Genomic DNA, 22,916 nt, shown 5'->3' on the forward strand with positions numbered 1-22,916 from the left:
TTTCGAGGGAACGAAAAAGATGATAATCCGTTGAAGCGAGTGAATAGGATGGTGGAGAATTTACCACGCTAGGTTTCGAAGCATTCCTTTTATCAAATTTACGTCGGAAATGTTCGTGTTTGTTAATCTCCATATTTTTTGGACAATTAATCGCTTTGTTATTGGCACAGAACGAAGAAATATACGATCATATAATGAAAGAAAACTGGAGCTCCCGGATGAATGTAGACAGTAAGGCACAGATGATGAGCAATTGTTTTCAGGTGAAACGAAAACCGCGCGAAGTTCTGCACCAAATTATTGGTTCGTCGATATCGATAAAAACAATAACAAAATTAATTGGAATAAATAAAATCGATAAGATCGAGATTATTATTATTATTATTGTTATCGATAAGAGGGAAACGTTGACTTAGGCAATAGTTTCAGACAATATGCAATCGTTAAGGTATGGTGAGTATTTGGAGACAATAAAAAGTTCAACTTTATTTACATATTAACTAAGTTCAGCTCTACACGTGGGTTACTCTCTGAAGGGCTAGAAGACACTCACTCCCTTGCTTCTTTCCTTCTAGTCGCTCTTTTGTCTCAACGGAGACCTGGGCCGTCTTGGCCGACACTCACATACACTCTAGGGAGGGGTACACACTTGTGTCTGCTCATTCTCACACGTACAATACAAATGTACTGTCTATTTAACAGCAATATATAATTGAATCTCCTTTTCTTTTTTCGTTACCTGTGATATTGTTGCAGAGAGAATTGGTCATCTGACTAATTTCGGAATTTTTCCTTATAGGTAAGACAATATTTATTTCAATCAATTACTCAATCAATGCAACATGTCTGGCAGCTTTAAAGACAACGCAAATGCATTTCGTACATGTTGGATCACCCTATAAAGAGACTTTACTCTTTCGAGGTTCTAGGCCAAGTGCTATACAGTTTCTCATAGTCTCTTTATCAAAAAGACCAACGTCCACCCCACTCCGTGGTCAGATCCTTTGGACAAAGCCTCTATTCTGTGACAATACGATGCAAACTAGCGCCATTCAAAATTATCTGCCAGGAGACAAGCGTCGTCCCCGCCATCCTCTTAACGAACACACCGCGCTCTTTATCTTTTAGGCTGCTAGGCTCTTTAGACTGCGAAAGGACGCGAGCCTCCCATGGTTGACTTTTTGGCGTCGTGCAATTTTTTCGATGATGAACGGACGCATTAAACGATACAACGTGTGTCAAGGGACACACACGCGATTTCTACCGTGGACACCACTGTTCTATAAACAGTCATATCCGAGTTACCAAACATTCACTCATGCATCCTGCCGAGGTGCTTGCTGAGACCTCGGCCCGGTCATAAATTACGACAAACATCTGCCATAATGTCGCATATAGCAAATAATGATCGCAATAAGAAAATGCATCGTCGCTGACGTATGATGCAGCAAAATGAGTCTCTTACGTATCCATTAACCAGACTAGCCAGTGTCCTCAAGCCGACATAAAATTTCCAACGAATTGTCCCAAAGAGAATATTTTTTAGTGATTATGAAGAAAATTAAGTGAGAAAGCGAGTACACAAAGCGAGTTACGTGGCGCGTTATCTGACTGGCTAAGCTGAGCCTGAAAGTAACACGGAACTCGGACTTGTCTTTCGTGAACTGGTTTATCGCGATGTTCGGCTGTATGATAATGCATCGTAATCGGATTAGACCGGTAAATGTATTGCCGGCGTATCTCGCAATTTGCAGCTGTACAATTTACAAAAGTGCATGTGACGTAAATGCAAATTACATTTGTCTTTGCTCGTTCAATGATTTTAATACGTGTGCAGTGCCACATTACGCGATGTTCCCGACGCGCTCGTCCGTTTTAAATTAAATTCATTAGCCGGTCCGAGTCTTCCTCGCAGAATTTCGATACTTTTTAGTATTCCGGGAAATCAGAATTTCTGGATCTTCTTATTTCTTTCTATTGACCTTATTCGAACTTCGTTAACAAGTTTATGCAGTTATGGAAAATTAATCGAATACGTCAGAAAGTTTGTAGAAACATTAAGTGCTGAAATTAATTCAGTGGCTTTTATGGATCAGTTTGTCATCTGTCTATTTTTATTAATTGAAAAGTAGAACTTATTTATTAATATCTATTGATATTATGCTCAAGTTATGTTATGTAAAATCCAAAGAACATTTGAATTCAAAATGGATCTACAGCTCATTATTTGTAAAAGCACCGAATTAATTTCTGTATCCAATACATTCGTTTAAACTGGAATATTACGTTTTCTAGGCATTCTTTATACCATTTTTAATGAATCTATTACATATTTCTAATTTAATCTTAGATAAATACTACAAGTATTCAAAATAAAAGGTTTTTAATATTAAATGCCCATTTGTACCAATATTTGCTCTGCACTATACTTACTATATGTCCTTGTCTGCATGTAACCGCATGTAAAGCTGGAAACTTACTTAACAAATTGACTTCTATGATTCCTCAGCAATGGCTCAACAAGTTAATCTCTTCCAACGTTTACGTAGTAATAATAACATAAAAATTATAAAATTCTTGTCCCTTCGTCGAAGCTTTCTTTTTTCTTGCTGCCTCTAGAAATTGAAACTTACTTGTACAAATGAAATTTCTCCTCTTCGTGGCTATTTTATTATAGTACATGCATATATTTAATGTTGCTATCATTCTGCCATTACCTGGTAATTTTTCATTTTAAAAGTCACTTAAAAATGAAACGCGCATTCTGAATGCAGACTCGAGTATCGTTGCACCGATACTTTTATACTTTTAATTGGAAAGAACAATGACACGTTGCAAATATCTTTTTCTAAATTACCGAAATAATTGATCTAGATGAAATAAATAAAGTTTCTTCGAATTAAACGCGATATGCACGAATTGTCGAGTGTATTGAATTATTGACGCAGATGTGCATGTATGTACATAAATTTCCCGTTAATCATCGTCAAGGAAACGGAGAAAGGAAAGCGGTGTAACGATAGTAGCGAAGAGTTCTCTCTGTCTCTGCTTTCCTTGCCACTTTTAACAGAAATCTTTGCTCTCTTTGCTTCCTTTCCGAAGAAAAACTTTCAGCTTGTAGCGAAACGAAGGAACGTTTCGACGACACTTTCCTCCATTATTCTGTATTTTCTTTTTAAACCGAGCTCCATCGTCTATTATCTGATTAACGTTCGGTAAATGTCCATTTTAAAAACACTATTAATGGAAACTTTTAAGGAACATTTATGCAAAGATCGATCTACTGTAAGAAATAATCGTCGAGTTTATCGTGCAATGTCGTACGATAATACAGAACGTTTGGGAACCATCATTTTTGAAAAACCTTTAAATAAATTATATTAATAATATTAACAATAAGATATAAAAATAATTGGCGGTGCAAAGGTATGGCAGTGATTTGAGCAGTCCAACAAAAACCGATTCAAAGTCAAATGGAAGCAAATCTATAAATTCGCAGTTGACAAATATTCGTAGTAACAAATTTTTGCACTTTTTTAAAATATCCTTATTTATTTTGCATTAAGTGGAATTTAAATAATGGGACTGCCTCTTTCAATTCTACAAACCAAAACCAAAATGTGTAAAATCTGCAAGTTCATAAGGTCGATGTTCTTCCTGAAGAATCCCAAAATAGTTGTATGACGCTTTCTCTTTTTATCAATTTTCTTTAATTTAACAATCTACTATATCTCTTTAAACTCAAAAGATTCTACCGTCGATTCTCTCGAAGGCAAAGTAAATAAAATTTTGTGGTCTTTGTTAACTCTGAAACGAATTATCATTTTGCAAACTTAAACTAATAAAGTGCGGCTATTTTATGTTCGTGTATTACGTAGGATACAGTTTATTTATAGAAGTAGTTTTGTATCGATCGATACCGGGTGTTAGAAAAGTCTGCAGGCATATAAGCCTACAATAAATCTGGAGATCGAAGAGTCTGAAATATTTTGAGAACGAAACATTTTTCAGAAAAATATTTCAGAGCAAAGGTTTTCCACATTTTAAACGTTCCATTGAACGGTCCTGTCCGTTTGATACTTGATATTAATAATAATTAAATACTTACAATAATTTCTGTTTTTGTTTAAGAATCCTGTAATCCTTGTCAAGATACGGTAATTTCGTTAAAGTTAGAGGACTGAAAGGATCAGGCAGAAGATCGAAGGTTTAATCCTAAACCAAGTCAGCTCTAGGAAAACGTAAAGGAGGAAAAGCGTATAGTAATCCGCAATGATAGATATATGTGGCGAACGTCCACGAATCTGCGAGAGTTTGATCTTAATCCTTGTGTTAGCAAAGCGAGTATAGTTGTCCAATATCGAAGGCTCACAGCATACGACAGGTGACTATAAACAGCTTAAAATTTTCATTAGTTATCGGCTTTCGTTAATCGTAGCATGCTGACGTTCTTAGGCTAACTGGCATATTCTTGTATAATCATTTTCCTTTATAATCAGTTACCTTAAATATATTGGGTCGAACGGAAAATTCGTTCCGTCTTTACGGACAAATTGCACGATCTGTTTTTTTCTTCTCGTGCATCGTTTTCAATTTATGCTCCATTCCTTTCCACGACTTTTCACCATCTTTGTGATAATTTCGTTATTGCATCGGCGCAGAATTGTTCAGTTTTCTGGAGGAGAAGAAACGTTCCAACTCGTCCTTTTAATTTTTCAAACAAGACAAGCTCCTATGGTCGGGGTAATTTTGTAACGAGCGGAATAAGCGATAATCTGAGCGTGCAAGATGGACAGAAGATGGTAAACGAGGTACAACATGCTTTTGTTTTGTCCTGCAACGATCGACACGCCTGGTCTTGCATTGCCTCGGTGAACCATATTCGAACTCGCGCCAATCCAACGAAAAAAAAGTACTTCGATAAATATTTATCTTACGTTCCACAGTTGACTGTTACCTAATCAACAACAGATTCAACACCAGATTAGATCAATTAAATGGAAATCAACATGAAATCAACGTTGTTTCAACTCCGATCCATCTTTCTACGAACAGAGGAAGCAGACTTTCCGTTCAACTCAATACGATAGAAATAATTGTATTGTCGTTATCGATAGGCTGCGTATTTGTATGTATTTGTAGAAAACGTGAAAATTACACGGAATATACATAATACGAAAGATCCTTTCTAGACATAGCGAAATTGTATAACGACTTTACTATGCAATCTTTTTGTAATTCAGTAGTGGTAATCTTCTCAATGCCAAGGGCTTTGTTTGTGTTGCAGGTTGTAGCTAATTTATGGAGTTGGGGAGGATTTGGAATGGGCACTTGCAGGCAGGACTCTAGATTTATCGTGCGTTCATGCCAGTCGTACACTTCCTTCTCACAAGGTGTGGACAAATTGTGTGCATTGTTGTGACCTTTCTGGAATATGTTTGCTAATGGTGTTACCTTGTCGTTGTTTTAGACGATCTCCTAGGAAACTCTATAATATCAACTCGTTCGTTTGCTGCAACACTCACGTAAATAGAAGAATCACGATTTTAGGAAAAACAAGTTTCAACGATGATCCGTGAATATGAATTGACGCTCTGACGACGCGGTTGAAGTTTTAAAGTTCACTCGTAGGACTGTACCAGCGGAAAGCACAAGGAGCGACTGGTATTTGCGTGCTAATAACTGGAAAACTAGCAATTTTGTAAAAGTTACGTCGTTGTTGCAGAAAGTGAGCGAACTGAGTGTTTCTGTTAAAATTTGAATCGTCCTATTGGAAACATATTCCAGAAGCTTGTATCACTGCTTAATCAGTTTTCACACGAAAAGAGAAGAGCGTCAAAACTCTTGGCACGTGCAAATGAATGGCATTTTCTTTTCAGAAGCCAACTATCCTTCGGGCTACTCGACTGCCTGTTCTTTCCTCCTCTGGGCTTCTCCTTTCGTTTCTCCCTTCATAGTCTGCTTTATGTCAGCTGAAACCAACTATATAGTAGTCTTACGCAGTAAAATATTCACGGGTGGTGTATACTTTGTATAGTTGTCGCGCAATTTGATAGCACAAAAGTTTTAAGTAAACAAGTTTCGCAATCGCTCTTCTGCGGCCGCAGCTTTCGAAAAGTATTAGAGTCGTCGATACAATCTTACTAACTACCTTATAACTTTATTATCCAAGAAGCAGTCCATCGCATTTTGTTTCCTTTTAATACACTTATCTCCATATTTCTTTATTCTAATTGTGTTTTCTTCAGTTTCGAAGCTTCTTGTTAAAATGACATGAAAAATGTTTAATTGTTCAAGAAGCACTTTTTAGTTCAAAGTATCTTCTATTTATCGGTTATATTCAGAGTGCCCTAACTGTCAATTTTTATACAATTTTTACAATCGTAAGAAGTTGAAGCGCTCAGGTCAACAATGACCACGGTAACGTCACAGGAGAAACCGTGGCCGGTCGTATATGACCAACGCGGCAGTCAAAGTGTTAAGCCCTCGCAGTTTGGCCGTCTAAGTTCGCCACACTTTATATATATACGATACATTAAAATAAAGCGTGGAAACAATGGTAGCGTAGGACGAAGAGTCTCAACGACGCTGTAAATAGGCATGTAAATATGAAACCGGAATTTTTCTATAGAAAATACACGTTTATTGTATGGAAATGATTACAAATATTTTATTCGAAGAATTGCCCATCGCTAGCTATACTTTTCCCACCTGTCTGACAATTGGTGGATGCCACGCCAAAAAAACTGTCGCTCTTTTGAGGCAAACCAGTCATCAAGGCATTTTCGTATATTTTCGTAAGAAGCGAAGTGCTGGTCAGAAAATGCGTGTCTCATCGATGCAAATAAATAATAATCGGATGGAGCCAAGTCTGATGAGTAAGCCGCGTGCGAAAGTATTTCCCAACTGAACGCTTCGATCGTTTCCTTGGCCGGCTTTGCTGTATGCGATGGTGCATTATCACGAAGCAAAATTACTTTGTGTCGCCTTTTTTGATATTCTGGTCGTTTTTCACGCAAAGCTCGATTCAAATCGATCGTTTGTTGTCGGTAGCGCTCGGTATTAACGGTTTCGCCAGGTTTTAACAGCTCATAATAGATCACACCCTTCTGATCCCACCAAACACAGAGCATTGTCCTCCGTCCATAGCGATTTCGTCTTGTAGTCGATGTCGGTGGTTCGCCTAGAGCTACCCATGATCTTTTACGCTTAGGATTCTCAAAATATATCCACTTTTCATCGCCAGTCACAATTCGGTGGAGAAATGACTTTCTTTTGTATCTAGCGAGCAGCATTTCGCAAGTGGTTTTTCGGTTTTCCTGCTGTCTTTCATTCGGTTCGTGTGGAACCCATTTTCCCACCTTCTGCATCTTTCCCATGGCTTTCAAACGCATGGAGACGGCTTCTCGTGTCACGTTTAATCGATCAGCGAGTTGTTGTTGCGTTTGAGCGTCATCCTCGTCCAACGGTGCTTGCAATTCGCTGTCTCGAAACCTTTTCGGTGGTCTCCCACGTTCTTCGTTTCTCGCGTCAAAATTGCCACTTCTGAATTTTTTAAACCACTCAAAGCACTGTATTTATCAAGAGCATGCTCACCGTAAGCTTCGACAATCATTCGATGCGATTCTGCAGTAGTTTTCTTCAAATGGTAACAAAAAATCAATGCTCTCCGCAAATCGTAGTTTCCAGGCACAAAATTTGACATGTTCGACGCTATTACAAACTACGCTGTTGTATGAAACTTGTATTGTTCTGAGTCGAAAATGTTTGTGAGATGTCAACAAAGACTTTTGGCATCAATGACGCAGTTTAGTTATAACTACATTATCAGCTAGGGCCATCTATAGGCAAATTCCGGTTTCATACTAACAGGCCTGATACTTCTTACAGTTCCAGCATAAAACAATGGCGTGGCACATTCGCGTGACACGGATCGATATTATATCGTGCGTCGAAGCTACGATCGAACGTAAGAACGACGATTGACGGAATCGTAGGTTCGACGGTGTATTATTAAAAAGTAACGGTGCGAAAAGTTAATAATCGACTGGGAATATCGAGGCACGGGCCCGTCTGTGTCGAAGCTGTCGACTCTTGTACGGTTTGATGGGGGAAAAAATATCAACCTCTACCTTTTTCCGGTGACGCGGATATCGAGTGCCAACACTATTCACTGCAAGTCGTCCACCCAGCCGGAACTCGCATTTCGAGGCGAATGCGAAACGTCGTCTATTTCCGACCTGAATGTTCTTCCAAGTCAAACCATCTGCTGCAATCGTACTTTCGGGCAAACTTTGAATGATTTCGTCCGCTTCTCTCGAGTACCAATGCACCGAGTATGCGATGAGTTTAACCCCGGCTGATGCACTACTGTTGTTGTGTTCCCTTGTCTGCTTCCTTTCTATTTGAACGATATAAGAAAGTCGTTTTCAGAGTACGTTTAATTGTCATTTTCTTTTCTTTTCTTTCTTTTTTTTTCTTTTTTTTGAACGACTGAGAAACCAATTTTAAAGCAGCTCCTGGGAGATTATTCTACGTGTAAAATGGCGTTCTACAAGTAGAAAATATAGAATAGAAATCGTTTATAAGATGCTCCATTTTCGAGAAAAATATGACCTGAAAATTTACCATGCGCGTCCACCGAATCAGTTTCCCACTAAACACGTTCAAACTGTATTTGTTGAAAACCAGCACTTGAACGAAAAGATTTTATTTTGGATTCGACTTATTTTCACGTGTAGAATAACTGGTCGTTGATTGTTTACTCGTACTTAGACGATAATTAGCGAAGTTTAAGGTAGTTCTGACGTAAACCTCAGAATTCAAAAGTACTGTGAAATTTCGTGCGAAACTAATTTGAAGCGCGGAAGGGCCAAAGCGTAAAATCTGGAATCGATTCATCACGTGGGTATCGAGAAATTGTTAACAAAAGTCGATACATTTTAACACAGTGACATACAAGTCTCGCGGAAGCCAGAAGACAGATCAATTCCACTTTCTATTAATTATTAATCCTTAATTTTATTACATATACACGCGATTAATAGTTATTTCTCAAGAAACAAATGAGTTTACTTACTTCCATGAGTTGATTCGTCGGGAGAATAGCATAAATTATAATAAATCCTACGTAAGATAGTAAGTTTGAAGAAACAAATGAGTTTACTTACTTCCATGAGTTGATTCGTCGGGAGAATAGCATAAATTATAATAAATCCTACGTAAGATAGTAAGTTTGAAGAATAGTGTTTATAACATTGTCAGGTTTTCTACTTTATTTCTGAAACAGGAAAACTATATTCAAAAATTGTACGAAAATTGGCAATTGAAATTTACTAATTTCTGTAAACCTGTTTACCTGACTTTTTTGAAATGTTAACAAAAAGACAAGTTCGCGTGCATATTTATAATAACAACAGTAATTTCGGTACACGATGTATGGTATTACGTTACAAAGTGTAATAGTTTTTTGTCAAACTAAAAGTTAACGTGTATTTTTGAAATTCATGAATTTGTGAAATTTAATTCCCTCCAATATATTTCCATTGATTCATATTTAAATTTTTTAAAATTTCAATTTTCCACCATGTTTACCTCCTGCTATCGTATTCCCATACGAAATGAAAAATATAAATGTGTAGCTGTAGCAATATTGCTCGTTTGTGTAGAACACTTTTCAATATTTCGATTTATGCCACACATCAAAATTCATTTCTATCAAAAACAGAGTATTAATATGTTTTATTAATTTTTAGAACACAATCGAAGAATTACAGTTATATTGGTCATTTTTGTAAAAAATTCTTCGTTGTATCGTCAATATGTCGAACTTCGAAATTGATTTTTATCAGGAATATCTTTTACTTTCTACGCGATATTCACTTTCGTTTTCGCTTTTTTACGATGAATCGCGTGTATTTTTTGATACGATCTATAATATAGAAGAATAGAAATATAAATATAAATAATAAATAATATAGAAGAATAGAAATTATACAGGCTCGAGTTAAGAATTTTTCAAATAATAAGTCAATAAAATAAAAGTCTTTTAAAATATTTCATAACAATTGCCCAAACTTTTGTCCACGTTATTGCGCACTGAACTGGAATCTCCGTAACCTTTTTTGATCAAAATAGTTTTAATTTTGTTTAATCAGCGGCAATCTTAGACAATTTAAAAATAAGTGTTGAAAATTGGTTATTTCTAGAAATATGTACAGTAACGATTAATAAACGAATGATCATTATCAAATCTAGCCAGTCAATTTCGGAACCAGGGCCGATTCGTCGATATTTATTTCATAAAAATCTCCACTAAAGTGTACCAGTGCATGTTATCGCAAGGAAATTAAAACTTGTAACGCTGTTAAAATATCTTTCAAACGATCGTTGATAATAATTGTTACGAACATTAAACACATTATCTTGTGTATTTATAATGTAAATATAACACATTACGTAATGCTTGTAACATACGAACCTACATAATAATACGAATATTCTGATAATCATTACGGAATCAATGACATTCGAATAACAGAAAGTTTGCACATTACACATGGAAAAGATAAATCTGTGAAGTGAAAACGACGGTATACACCTGCTACTTGGCCATTATAATATTTCATCGAAATTCATGCGAAAGGTAAAACTCATACACACGTTACCAGTGTTCTAATATTTACGCGTATCCTGAAATGGATTATCATTATTCGTAAATTGAATTTCCATCGGCTGCACAGACTTCGCACAATCGTTCACGAGCGTTTGAAGATGTTAGCAAACATTTATGGCGAACATCTATCAAGCGTTTGTGTGCTTCACGCATTTCCACCAACTATTCAAGAGTTTCATACACGTTCGCAAACAACTTGCACAGCCGATGAATATGCAACTTTGCATTGCATCAGTGTTTCAGCCTGTTCTCCAATTCACAATGCTTTTACTGTACTGGTATTCGTTTGATAAATTAATACATAGCAGCAGAACTACCTGGAATCTTCCGAATGCTACGATATAAGAACATTCTGCTTTCCAATCAGTCGTATACGCGTCATCGATGAATATTAAATTCAACCATCGTAACAGTTGTAATCAAAATGACCAAAACCTGCACTATGATATTATTTTTATTATTTTTATTTATTATTGCTTAGTCCGTGCCTTTCGACTTTGGACGAGCTTTCGGTTTTACATCTCTTTTACCTATTTCGCTTCTTATACAGGGTGGTTGATAACTGTGGTACAAACGGAAAGGGGGTGATTCTACGCGAAAAAAGAAGTCGAAAATATAGAATAAAAGTTTAAAAATTTGAAAAATTAAAAAAATAACGTCAATCGAGGCAACCTAACCCTTGCAAATAATTAGAACAAATTTTTGCTACATGTGGACATTATTTATTTACCTATTGCTTTATCGACGCATGAATATTAAATTCCGATTGATTAGTCGTTTTCTCTGTACTTTACATTTATTGCAACGTTTTCTTCTAAAAGCAATAGATGTTCCAACGCTTATGAACGAGACTGTATGTACATCGACATTAAGTTATTAAGTTGATATATATACAGGGTGGTTGGTAACTGCGGATACAAGCGGAAAGGGGGTGATTCTAAGCGAAAAAAGAAGTCGAAAATATAGAATAAAATTTTTTTTTAAATTTTTCATCGAGACAACGATCTACAGTGAGATCCGTTATAACGAGACGCGATAAAGTGCACGCGTACCGAGCCAAAATTCAAAGTCGATTTTCTCGAAAACGAAGCCTCAAAAGAAAAATTGTTATTCTATATTTTCGACTTCTTTTTTCGCGTAGAATCACCCCCTTTCCGCTTGTACCGCCAGTTACCAACCACCCTGTATATCTACCTCTCCTCTTATCCACTCTATTATATTGCACTCCCTTAATTATTCTCTCTCAAAAAACTATTGCAACTTTTGGGCTTTTGCTTCCTTGCTGTGCTTCCTTATTGTCGTTCCTCCCCGTCTTTTGTTGGCCTTCTCTTCTCTATTATTGCTTTTAGTTCTGTTAGTTCTTTTCCAGTCTCGTTTAGTATTTTTTCTGTGTCCTTTGGTCCTCCCGTTATTTCACATTCTTCTATTACATGTCTCAGGTCTTCTTCTTTCCTTTTACATAGTCTGCATCTTTTTTCTCCCTCTCCTTTCCAGTATTCCCTTGCTTTGGTCTCGTTTCCACGTCTGAATCTTGCTAACATTTTTCTGTCCTTCCACTTCATCCTCCCTTCCAAGTATTTAAGTTGCACTATAATCATTAATAGATTATTTTAACTGATTTTGGTTACGGCTAATCGTCCTAAACGATAAAAGTGTTCTTGCTTACCATTAGTCAATAAAGATGAAAGACTTCTCCTTTTGATTGCCCATAATCATATGTACGAGACAAAATTCTTTTATTACCGACGTCATAGACGAAAGATTTTCCTTTTCATTACCGATAGCCGTTATATATAACAGAATTTTCTTTGGTTACCGATAACCATTGCAGATGAGAGGTTTTCGTTTTGATTGCCGATTGCCACCATGCAATGCGAGAATATTTTTGATTTTTGAGTATCTTCAGATATTTTGACTTTACAATCGTCAATGATGAAGACGTCGTTTTATGCAATGCATTTTAGCATTTGCTAAATAATAATATATACATTTGCTGGTTAAATACCGCTGGTTCTGTTAACGTTGGCAATCTTTCTGTCTGTTTAGAACGTCTTTCTTTGTCTGTTTTATAATTCGAAAAATTGAAGGAAGAATTCGTCAGGCGATAAAATATTTCTATAAAATGTAACGCTTACAGACGCCTGTCTTATTGCCATGTATCGCCTTTCGAAGATGAATCTAATCAAATTATATTAGGTTGTCCGAAAAGTTTCTTTCGTTTTATGAGGAAATTATAGACGCACGTTTTTTGTTTTATATTATTTTGTCGAATTACGTACGATCCAATTAATTTTATTAAGATAAGCACCGTCACGTTTCACAGACTTGGTTTCACGTTTGTACGAAGATGCACTGTTGTGAAAAACATGTTTGCGAAAGAAAGATACTTTGCGGACAACCTAATATTACACTATTGTACGTAACTATGGCGATTACGAAGAAGCAAATCATTGCAGTTTCATTTAACAGTGTGAAAACTAAAAAAAAAGTGTCCCAATACGTTCGAGCGGCAACGCATCATTCGCATTTCTCCAGATATTTGATCGTTTCCAGTTAAACAGCGTATACCGTATAGCGTAACGCACTTTACGTATAAATTAAAATCAAAATGTTAATATAGTATAATATAGGTGTAAATTAATAACGTTGGAGATTGAAGCATATTGCTGTGATTTAGGATTAATATAATTGCGACTGCTGCTGAATCGCAGTTAACTATTCCATCCAACCGAACTTTACTACCACACAGTCGCTCGATCGGGATAGATACATGTACATATACTTGTGATACACGCGCAGTAGATATGGTCGTGGTTGGAAATACGTGGATAGCTGTAAATACCGTCGTTCGAAGTTTCATAGACTCGCGTCAATGGTGGCAGATTGCATCGAACGTGACGACCCTCTTTAAAAGTCTCTCATGCGAGAACCTGATACGCTGTCCATTCGTTTCAGATACGTAACAAGATCAGCAGTAGCGCGCGCAAAGACCTGTCAGACCAATTTTTTCTTTCGTTTGATTGCGATTTTCGTTTTATTTCTGGCTTTTTCATACGTATATTTCTTTTTTACTTATGTCAGTCCATTTGCGCTTGTAGCTAAACGTAGTTGTAAGCACGATAAATGCAGAAACGTGTTTTGAATTTTTTCTTCCATTGCGACCTTACTTTTGTTTTTTCGATTTTTCATATATATATATATATATATGGGTTAGCGTTAGGTTTAGGGGTGTGTAACGAATCTTCATTCGGACTAGTCATCGTTGTTGTACAATAGAGATTATATCTACTGGTATAAATATGACTTTTACAAAGTTTGGCAAATAACCGTGGTGATTAGACACTCGAGATGTTAATGACAATGTTCTTAGGTTCAATAACGAATCCACGGTCAACGGGCTAACTCTTTGTTAAACGTAGAATATATTTCGAAGCACAAAGTAACGTTTGCTGTGACGCTCGGTATAATACCGCGCGTAAAGACGATGTGAAAACTCTGCAAGGTGATCGCAAGAATAAAAGACCGATGGAAACTTTCCTCTCCTTACGATCGCGTTTGTTCGTTGCATATTGGCCGGGGATACCAACAAAATTCCAGCCGCCGTTGCTAGGCAGACCCGCGTAGAACTGACATTGCTCCTGCCCGGGGTTTGATCGTTAATACAACGTGTGTCCCACGATATTGGCACTTCTCTGTCAGGTAAAAACGTTCATCCCGTGACCGTGGAACGTTCGGTGACCAGTTGTGTCACCTCGAGTCCAAGCCCACTGTCACAAATCTCGGGCAAACATAATAGGATTGAATCGTAACGACTATTTCTAAGTTTCATCATTTAAGTACAGCTATAACAAAAAGTCTAGATTAAAGTATCGGAGATCTTCCCAAAAATTCCAAAAGAAAGGCCCCGATGTCCTTTCATCTCCGATATATATATTTGTCTTTTTATTAGTTGTGCTTTTAGCTAAACATAGGTTAGCGAAACATAGGTAGAGACTTTTACATATTCTTGAAAACGACGAAGATATTTTTTGGGATCATTTAAAGTTCAATTTTACGTTTCCCTTTTTTTCCTTTTTTTGTTTTCTATATCGAAACATTTTATAGTGATCGAATGAATACGCCATTATGGTAACTTAATTGCGACTGGGAATCCATCGATCATTTAAAAATACATCAGTCTTAATTGACATTGATGCACTTGTCATGGGAAACGCAAATGAATAACAAAATTTCATTGAAAAATATATTCGCTGTACTTTGAAAGTGGGAGCGTAACATGGTTAGCAATCTTGCACGAAATTGATCGATTTTCGTGTTGAGGATGAGTGATTAAGCCGCGTACATTGTTAATACGTCGCTTTTCGTTCAACTTCCGATGTATTAGTTTTGAAACAAAGCTGTCAAAATTGATGTGCCTTCTCGATAAATCACGCGTTAATAGCTTGTACTTAATATTAAGTTGTTCTCTATTATGAAATAAATCGCGAAGAAAATTTGAAAAATGTAGTCGAAGCAAACAACTGATTTAAAGGGAACTTTCTTTAAAATGTTGCTGTAAGTTTGGCCTTTTTCATCGTAAGAAGCGTTTTATCTGTGCATTAATTATACGCGTAAAGTTTCAAATTCATAATTTAAATATACAAATTTAAATATAAAATATTTGAAATTTTACATTGCATTCTACATCGTAATATATTACAGTTGATTGTAATCTTTATATGTTAATGCCCATGCTTTGGTTCCTATCATCTACCTCATATTTTAGTTCTGAAAAATATTGAAATTAATTATTTTGTAAGTTAGGGTATATTAAGTACTTGAAATCTGTTAGTGTATATCATTTATATTAATTGATACTTTCGTAGACGCTCATGCTTGTGGTATTAACAGAGAGATGCTTACACGTCTCTCACGCATTTTAATTCTTTCTCAATTTAATTTTCTGCGGAATAGTTCCGTGAAATAGACGATTCTCAAGTTCTTGGAAATTAAACTTTTAACCCACAAAAACATCTGCAAAGCGCCTCGTATGTTATTTTAGACGTTGACGTATTCGAGACACCAAGAATCGCACATAATTTTATGCCGAGCTATATTAAGTGGTATTTTTAGTATACGTCGAGTTCTGTTTCATTTTTATGTCAAAGGGTTAAACTGATACTTGTTCGAATATCGTGCAAGAAGATAAAGAGAAATAAAAAGAAAGGCAAGACACAAGAAGTTAATTCCTTACAGGACGCAATTTCGAGGGTATCTGATTAATCGAATCATTTTATTAAACGAGTAACAAGAAGACAAGTTTAAAATGGATATTCTTTGATGACCACCATGCTCGTCATTACATTACACACACTCTCCATTTATATTTTAAATTACGCCACAATGCGCCCACGTTTTTTGTATGCAAAACAGTTACAGTGCAAGATGAACGATAATGACAACTCGTACGTTGTGATGGGATCTGAACCACTTTCAATCGTTTCGAGTTTATGTTATGTAGGAGGCAACAAATTCGAGTTACATCGAACGTGATTCGAAGTCTGGAAACTCTTGGAAGTCTGGACAAATCTTGAGTCTCTAAGGTCTCGAAAGTCTTGATCGTCTTGAGACACTCAAGAGTGTTGATGGGATTTGAAAGCTTCAGCGTTCGACGTCTTACGTGATTTTCGCCTACGTTTGTTCAAACAGCATCGTTGACACGGGAAGTTATAGAAAATCCGGCAAGATCGACCTATCGTACACGCGTTTATCTCAAGACTATCGACTCAAGACTTTCAAGATGATCAGGACGATCGAAGCTTTCAACATTCAAAATTTGTTATAGTTCAAATGTTTCAAGACTTGCAACACGCTGAAGACTTTAAAAATCCTTCAAGACGTATCAAGACTCAAGACTATCGACTCAAGACTTTCAAGATGATCGAGACTTTGAAGATTTGCAAGACGATCGAAGCTTTCAACATTCAAATTAGTTATAGTTCAAATGTTTCAAGATTTGCAACACGCTGGACTTTAAAAATTCTTCAAGACGTATCAAGACTCAAGACTATCGACTCAAGACTTTCAAGATGATTAAGACGATCGAAGCTTTCAACATTCAAAATTTGTTATAGTTCAAATGTTTCAAGATTTGCAACACGCTGGACTTTAAAAATTCTTCAAGACGTATCAAGACTCAAGACTATCGACTCAAGACTTTCAAGATGATTAAGACGATCGAAGCTTTCAACATTCAAAATTTGTTATAGTTCAAATGTTTCAAGATTTGCAACACGCTGGACTTTAAAAATTCTTCAAGACGTATCAAGACTCAAGACTATCGACTCAAGACTTTCAAGATGATTAAGACGATCGAAGCTTTCAACATTCAAAATTTGTTATAGTTCAAATGTTTCAAGATTTGCAACACGCTGGACTTTAAAAATTCTTCAAGACGTATCAAGACTCAAGACTATCGACTCAAGACTTTCAAGATGATCAGCACGATCGAAGCTTTCAACATTCAAAATTTGTTATTGTTCAAATGTTTCAAGACTTGCAACACGCTGAAGACTTTAAAAATTCTTCAAGACGTATCAAGACTCAAGGCTATCGACTCAAGACTTTCAAGATAATCGAGACTTTGAAGACTTGCAAGACGATCGAAGCTTTCAACATTCAAATTAGTTATAGTTCAAATGTTTCAAGACTTGCAACGCGCTGAAGACTTTAAAAATTCTTCAAGACGTATCAAAACTCAAGACTTTCAACAGCTCGAAGCTTCGAGTCGCGTTCAAAGTAATTCGAACTTTTCATCAAATATGTAGCCATACAGATTCGAATCGGCTCTAAATGTTTCAGATTCCATCACTGCTCGTGCATGGTCTCGTGTGTAACATTGCATCAGTGCATAATGGTATAGCGATAGGTAGCAGGTAGACGTTCGTTAGATTGTTCGATGGCATCCACATTGTTTCTTCGAAAGGCTGCAAAACAATGTGCGGTCACTCAACTTCCTCGACGTGCGCTTCCTTGTAGGTCGGAGTCTCTCGCCGATCCTCATTTCCGTAACGCGTAAAACATCATCTGGCAATGAATCTGAGTTCGGCGGAGATCATTTCCTTTGAGATATAACCTAAACCACTTGTGCTTTAACTATTTCCGCGGAACAAGACCGACCTCTTTCAGTTAAGTAGCATTTGAATTTCCTAGAAACTTGCCGACCAGTTTACTTTATTTCGCGAACTGGGTCGTTGCCGAGCTACCAAGAAAGTCGATTTGCTAAGTTTCATTTCCTTAATAAATTACTTCCAAAAGGATAATTGATAATTACGTTTCAAAACGTGGTCGTTAACGTATCAGAGAAGGAACAAATAGAATCTCAAGAAATGTGAAAAACATATTGATTTCAGTTTATAGGTATGTTTTTTTGGGAGCAAGTTTATACATGAAACTACACCTACGTGATATGTTCACCTCTGTCGATAATTATACTTAGGCACCTATGAAAACACGTGCAACTTCAAAGAATCGCTGGAAAATTGCCAAACTTTTAAAATTTATTATCTCATTCGAAACGTTAAACTATTCAAGATTCATGCATTCGGTATCGTAATTGTTGAGAATTATGGATCTTAATTGCCAAAATATAAGTAAAGGAACACTAAGATTACACTTAGAATTCATATTAAAATAGTTTTAGATTTATTTAATAAACGATTTCTAGGATTTTCGTCGATATACATTTGCACGTGTCTCAGCACTTTCTTTGTCTCACCATCTTCCATACCACACTGTCAACGGAACAGTTACATTCATCTGCTTTTCGAGACGCCGCGCACACACATACTTCCACGCACTCATATTCACATATGTGTGTCACTACTACGCGGCCAATCTAGTCTGGCACACAAAATTATACATATCTCAATAATAATAATAATAATAATAATAATAGCCTCGTCAATTTTGTGTAACCGTGTTAAATCTTCTCTTATCTATAATAAATAGTTTATCTACCACGCTGATACTATTTCAATTACTATTCTCATCAGTTTTGACATTTACATTATCATTGCATCTGTTCGTATCCAGTTCCACGTATAATATAAACGATTTCACGGTTATTGAAATTTCCTATATTACTGTAACCCTTGCAAATAATTAGAACAAATTTTTGCTACATGTGGACATTATTTATTTACCTATTGCTTTATCGACCCATGAATATTAAATTCCGATTGATTAGTCGTTTTCTCTGTACTTTACATTTATTGCAACGTTTTCTTCTAAAAGCAATAGATGTTCCAACGCTTATGAACGAGACTGTATGTACATCGACATTAAGTTATTAAGTTGATATATATACAGGGTGGTTGGTAACTGCGGATACAAGCGGAAAGGGGGTGATTCTAAGCGAAAAAAGAAGTCGAAAATATGGAATAAAAATTTTTTTTTTAATTTTTCCATCGAGACAACGATCTACAGTGAGATCCATTATAACGAGACGCGATAAAGTGCACGCGTACCGACCGAAAATTTAAAGTCGATTTTCTCGAAAACAAAGCCTCGAACGACAAATTTTTATTCTATATTTTCGACTTCTTTTTTCGCGTAGAATCACCCCCTTTCCGCTTGTACCGCCAGTTACCAACCACCCTGTATATTATAGTAATTAATAGGATATTAAGTACAAGTATGAGGTAACAAACGTTTACTTTTATTTGCATTGAAATTTTCATTGTTCTGCTAATTTGCATTTCAACGTTAACACAAACTAAATAGCATTGCGTATGTTTGCAAACAGTTTTAACTTATTATAAGCCCTGATTGCTGATTATATCGTATAATCGTTGTTCATGATCATTATAAAGGCTTTTCAAACAAGGAAATGTTATACCATACTATTGGACTTCAGATTCCCTGCGTTAATATACAGCATACCAATTAATGAAAGCGTAATTAGTATACTTGAAACCAATTCGTCATATCAAAGTTACGTCAACGATCTGTATAATTATTTTCGTAGAATATAACACCAATTAACGGGGAAAGAAGAACCCGTAATCCAACAAGTCCAGAGGAAATCGAAACTTTTACTTAGACCCGTTATTATCGCTTCCTTTCACCGGCTATGTAACCATTTGTCTTCGAAAAAGAATTCAGAAAAAAAGATACAAACATGCTGCATTCATATCAGCTTCACTGGTATCTTTCCAGCTATATTTTTAGTCCTTTCGCTGCAAAATGATGATGTGCTGCAACAACTGTCGCGACGGAGGGTGTTCGTGAAAAATTGGCCAGTTTCGAACGAAAAATTCTTTCAGTTTGTCTAAGAGCATCTCTCGCGGAAGGCAAAACATTATTTGCATTTCTCCGAAATGCGATGGGAAAGTTGAACGAAATGAAAGCAACGATGAGAAAGTGGCAGGAGTCAATGTACCCTTGCGTTAAATTTGATCTCCATTTACTTCAAATTCCGATCCAGCTACGGAATAATTGTTCATTTATATCGACAAAATAATTATTCGGGAATTTAGGGGATAAATAGATCGAAATTTGAAATCGAGCAAATTTGACGTACCACCAGATTACTGCTACGCGAGAACAATAGGCGAAAGCTTGTTCGAGGAGTTTGTATTTGTAAATGTACGTACTGAGTGTCACGAACGAACTGCGCTCAATCTAAAAACAGAATTAACGTAAAATACTTGTGTTTGAAGTAATTATGAAGTGCAAAGATCCGAGTAATTAGAGATATTATCGGAGATTTTTCTCCATCGCAACTGTCAGCTGCGATGTTTCGAATGGGTACTTTAAATTCCAAATTGCGGTAGCGTTCGATTCCACTAACCACCAAAAACATCAAATCGATATACAACCAGATAATAACATTTTGATTTAAACGAAATTGCACTCTAGGTACTCGAATAATTTCGAATATTTTGTTCGCGTATTCATCGACAAAAGTAAACCCGGATTGGATACCACTATAGCAGATGCATGCGGGCGCAAAGTTCGTGAACGTGTTGTTAGTCGCTGCACGCACGTTTTTTTTTCTGTCTGTTTTAATTTGTACTTTACAATTTGTCCAGCTGGACATTTGGTAAATTTTTCTTACTCAATTGCTAAATAACATGTGGATGGCTACCCCCAGCTGATACCATCTTCGAGTTTGACTGTTTTATTTCTTCAGTGAAGTTAATGGAGTGTTTTCTAGAACAAAAGTCTTTTTTTATTTAATTTGTACTTCACAATTTGTCCAGATGGACATTTGGTAAAATTGTCTAACTTAATTGCTAAATAACATGTGGATGGCTACTCCCAGCTGATACCATCTTCGAGTTTGACTATTTTATTTATTCAGTCAGGTCTCTGGGGTGTTTTCTCGAACAAAAGTCTTTTTTTTATTTAATTTGTACTTTACAATTTATCCAGATGGACATTTGGTAAGTTTTTATAACTTAATTGCTAAATAACATGTGGATGGCTACTCCCAGCGGGATACCATCTTCGAGTTTCACTATTTTATTTCTTCAGTGAAGTTAGTGGGGTGATTTCTTTTTAGTCTTCCACTGCTCGCACGTGGTAACGATTTTGTAGTACTTCGGATTAGCTCGATGCCCAACTTCCACCGATTTGCCAACAAAATTCCTAAAAAATTATTTCGTTCATGAATCGCTGTCCGAAGAAGACGAAGATTAAATGTAACGCACGGGTAAGTTTCACCCGCTGGTAGTTTTTTATCTTGCCACTCGTTCTTCTCAACTTCTCCGCTACATTTCGGATAAATGTTAATAACACGTTTTCTTTCTCAAGAGAAGCTCGTAAACGTCCCGCAAGAATTTTTCGAGAAGGTTCAAAGATATCCATTTTTTAACATCCTCCTTTGCTTGGGAGGCGAATTAACCGACGAGTACTTAAGAAAAGATCTGCGTGAACGGAGTACCTTCACCTGGTGTTTGCTCTTCGGCCGGTGCTCACCGCCCATTAATTAAATATCACTTCTCGGAAGAACGTTTCCTCGTCGACTTATATACGCGCCGTACAAGAATAATAATCACCAGAGAATAATAGCGCCTAGCAGCATTCGCGTTCAGGCGATAACGCTTCTTCGTCTCTTTCCTTGTTTCTTTCAACCGGAACCCCTGCCGAGATAGCTCGCGGCGAACTTTGCACGCAATTGCTCGCGTATCACTTGACGAACCGCACGTTGCATCGCAATAATTATCTCGCTAGATCGCGTGACCGCTCTTGCAATACAGTGCCGCCGATATAACGACCCTTGTAATTCCGCGCGCTGAACGCAGTGCCAGAGAAAAATCGAACACGACTCATTATCGACCCACTTTGCTTCGCGGCTCTAGCAGCATCGATCGATCCACATCGGGTATAATCGACCCATTACAGCCGATAATTGATGGTTAAATTGCCTCAGCTTGATCGAATATGAGTAGATTAGAATTGGGTGATCTCCACCTTCGCTCGTTTTCTTCAGGTTTAGTGCATCGAAGCGTAATTCTTTTCAGCAGCGTTCTGAATCGTGTTTTCCTTAGAAAAATGAGAATACGGAAAAGGAAATTATTTATGTCGCCGAAAAGTACACGCGTTTCTTCGATGGTGGACGCTCTTTCCCGGAGCAGACAAGACGCTCGTTTGTTGAAAAATTACAATTACAATTTTTAAAATTACAATTTTAGAGATAAGTAGTTTGAATCGTTGTGATTTTGTATGGACATTGCATTAAAATGTCGAAACATTTTAATTTTCTTATTTATTTCGACAAATTCACATTTATCCTTAGAGCTACCCTCATTCTGTGTTACGACACTTGACGCAAATTCATTTCTCGATCGAGATTTACTGGATATTATGTGGTTAATACCGTCCAAAAAATGTTCAGCAAGAGTCATGCATATTATTTCATCGTCAAATTCGTAAGCTAAAGTAATACGGTATTATAAAAAAAATACAAAAAAGCCATCGTCATCTTTCCAGCAATATTATGATAGCGCAAGATACGACGCTACTTTTTAAACTTCGATGAACGTCGCGCTTTTGTTGTAACGACGCAACTGAGATACGTGGAGGTTTAAGTAGAGGATGGTTGATCGTCAGATTTATAAGACGAGATTGCTCGTTGTTGAAACCGTCAAGTGTATTTAAAATAATAAATAAATTAATACAGACGATAATCGCTCGTACTAACAGATTCGCTAAAGTCAGTGTAAATCGCTAATTAGATCGCTGATAATTAACAGAT

The 22,916-nt window shown here is 36.6% G+C and overlaps 1 protein-coding gene across 1 annotated transcript in view; it reads left to right on the forward strand.

The window, feature by feature from the left end:
- Positions 1–5,277: 5,277 nt before the first annotated feature.
- Positions 5,278–22,916, forward strand: part of LOC117242670 (CCR4-NOT transcription complex subunit 6-like) — a 126,099-nt gene continuing 108,460 nt past the window's right edge. The window contains exon 1 of the mRNA XM_033509546.1: positions 5,278–5,393. Coding sequence (XP_033365437.1) covers positions 5,324–5,393 — 70 coding nt within the window. The 5' untranslated portion in view covers positions 5,278–5,323. The remainder of the gene's footprint in view (positions 5,394–22,916) is intronic.

This window comes from Bombus vosnesenskii, unplaced genomic scaffold, assembly GCF_011952255.1.
Source record: "Bombus vosnesenskii isolate JDL3184/JDL3185 unplaced genomic scaffold, Bvos_JDL3184-5_v1.1 scf7180000016275, whole genome shotgun sequence".
In the NCBI taxonomy this organism is placed as follows: Eukaryota; Metazoa; Arthropoda; class Insecta; order Hymenoptera; family Apidae; genus Bombus; species Bombus vosnesenskii.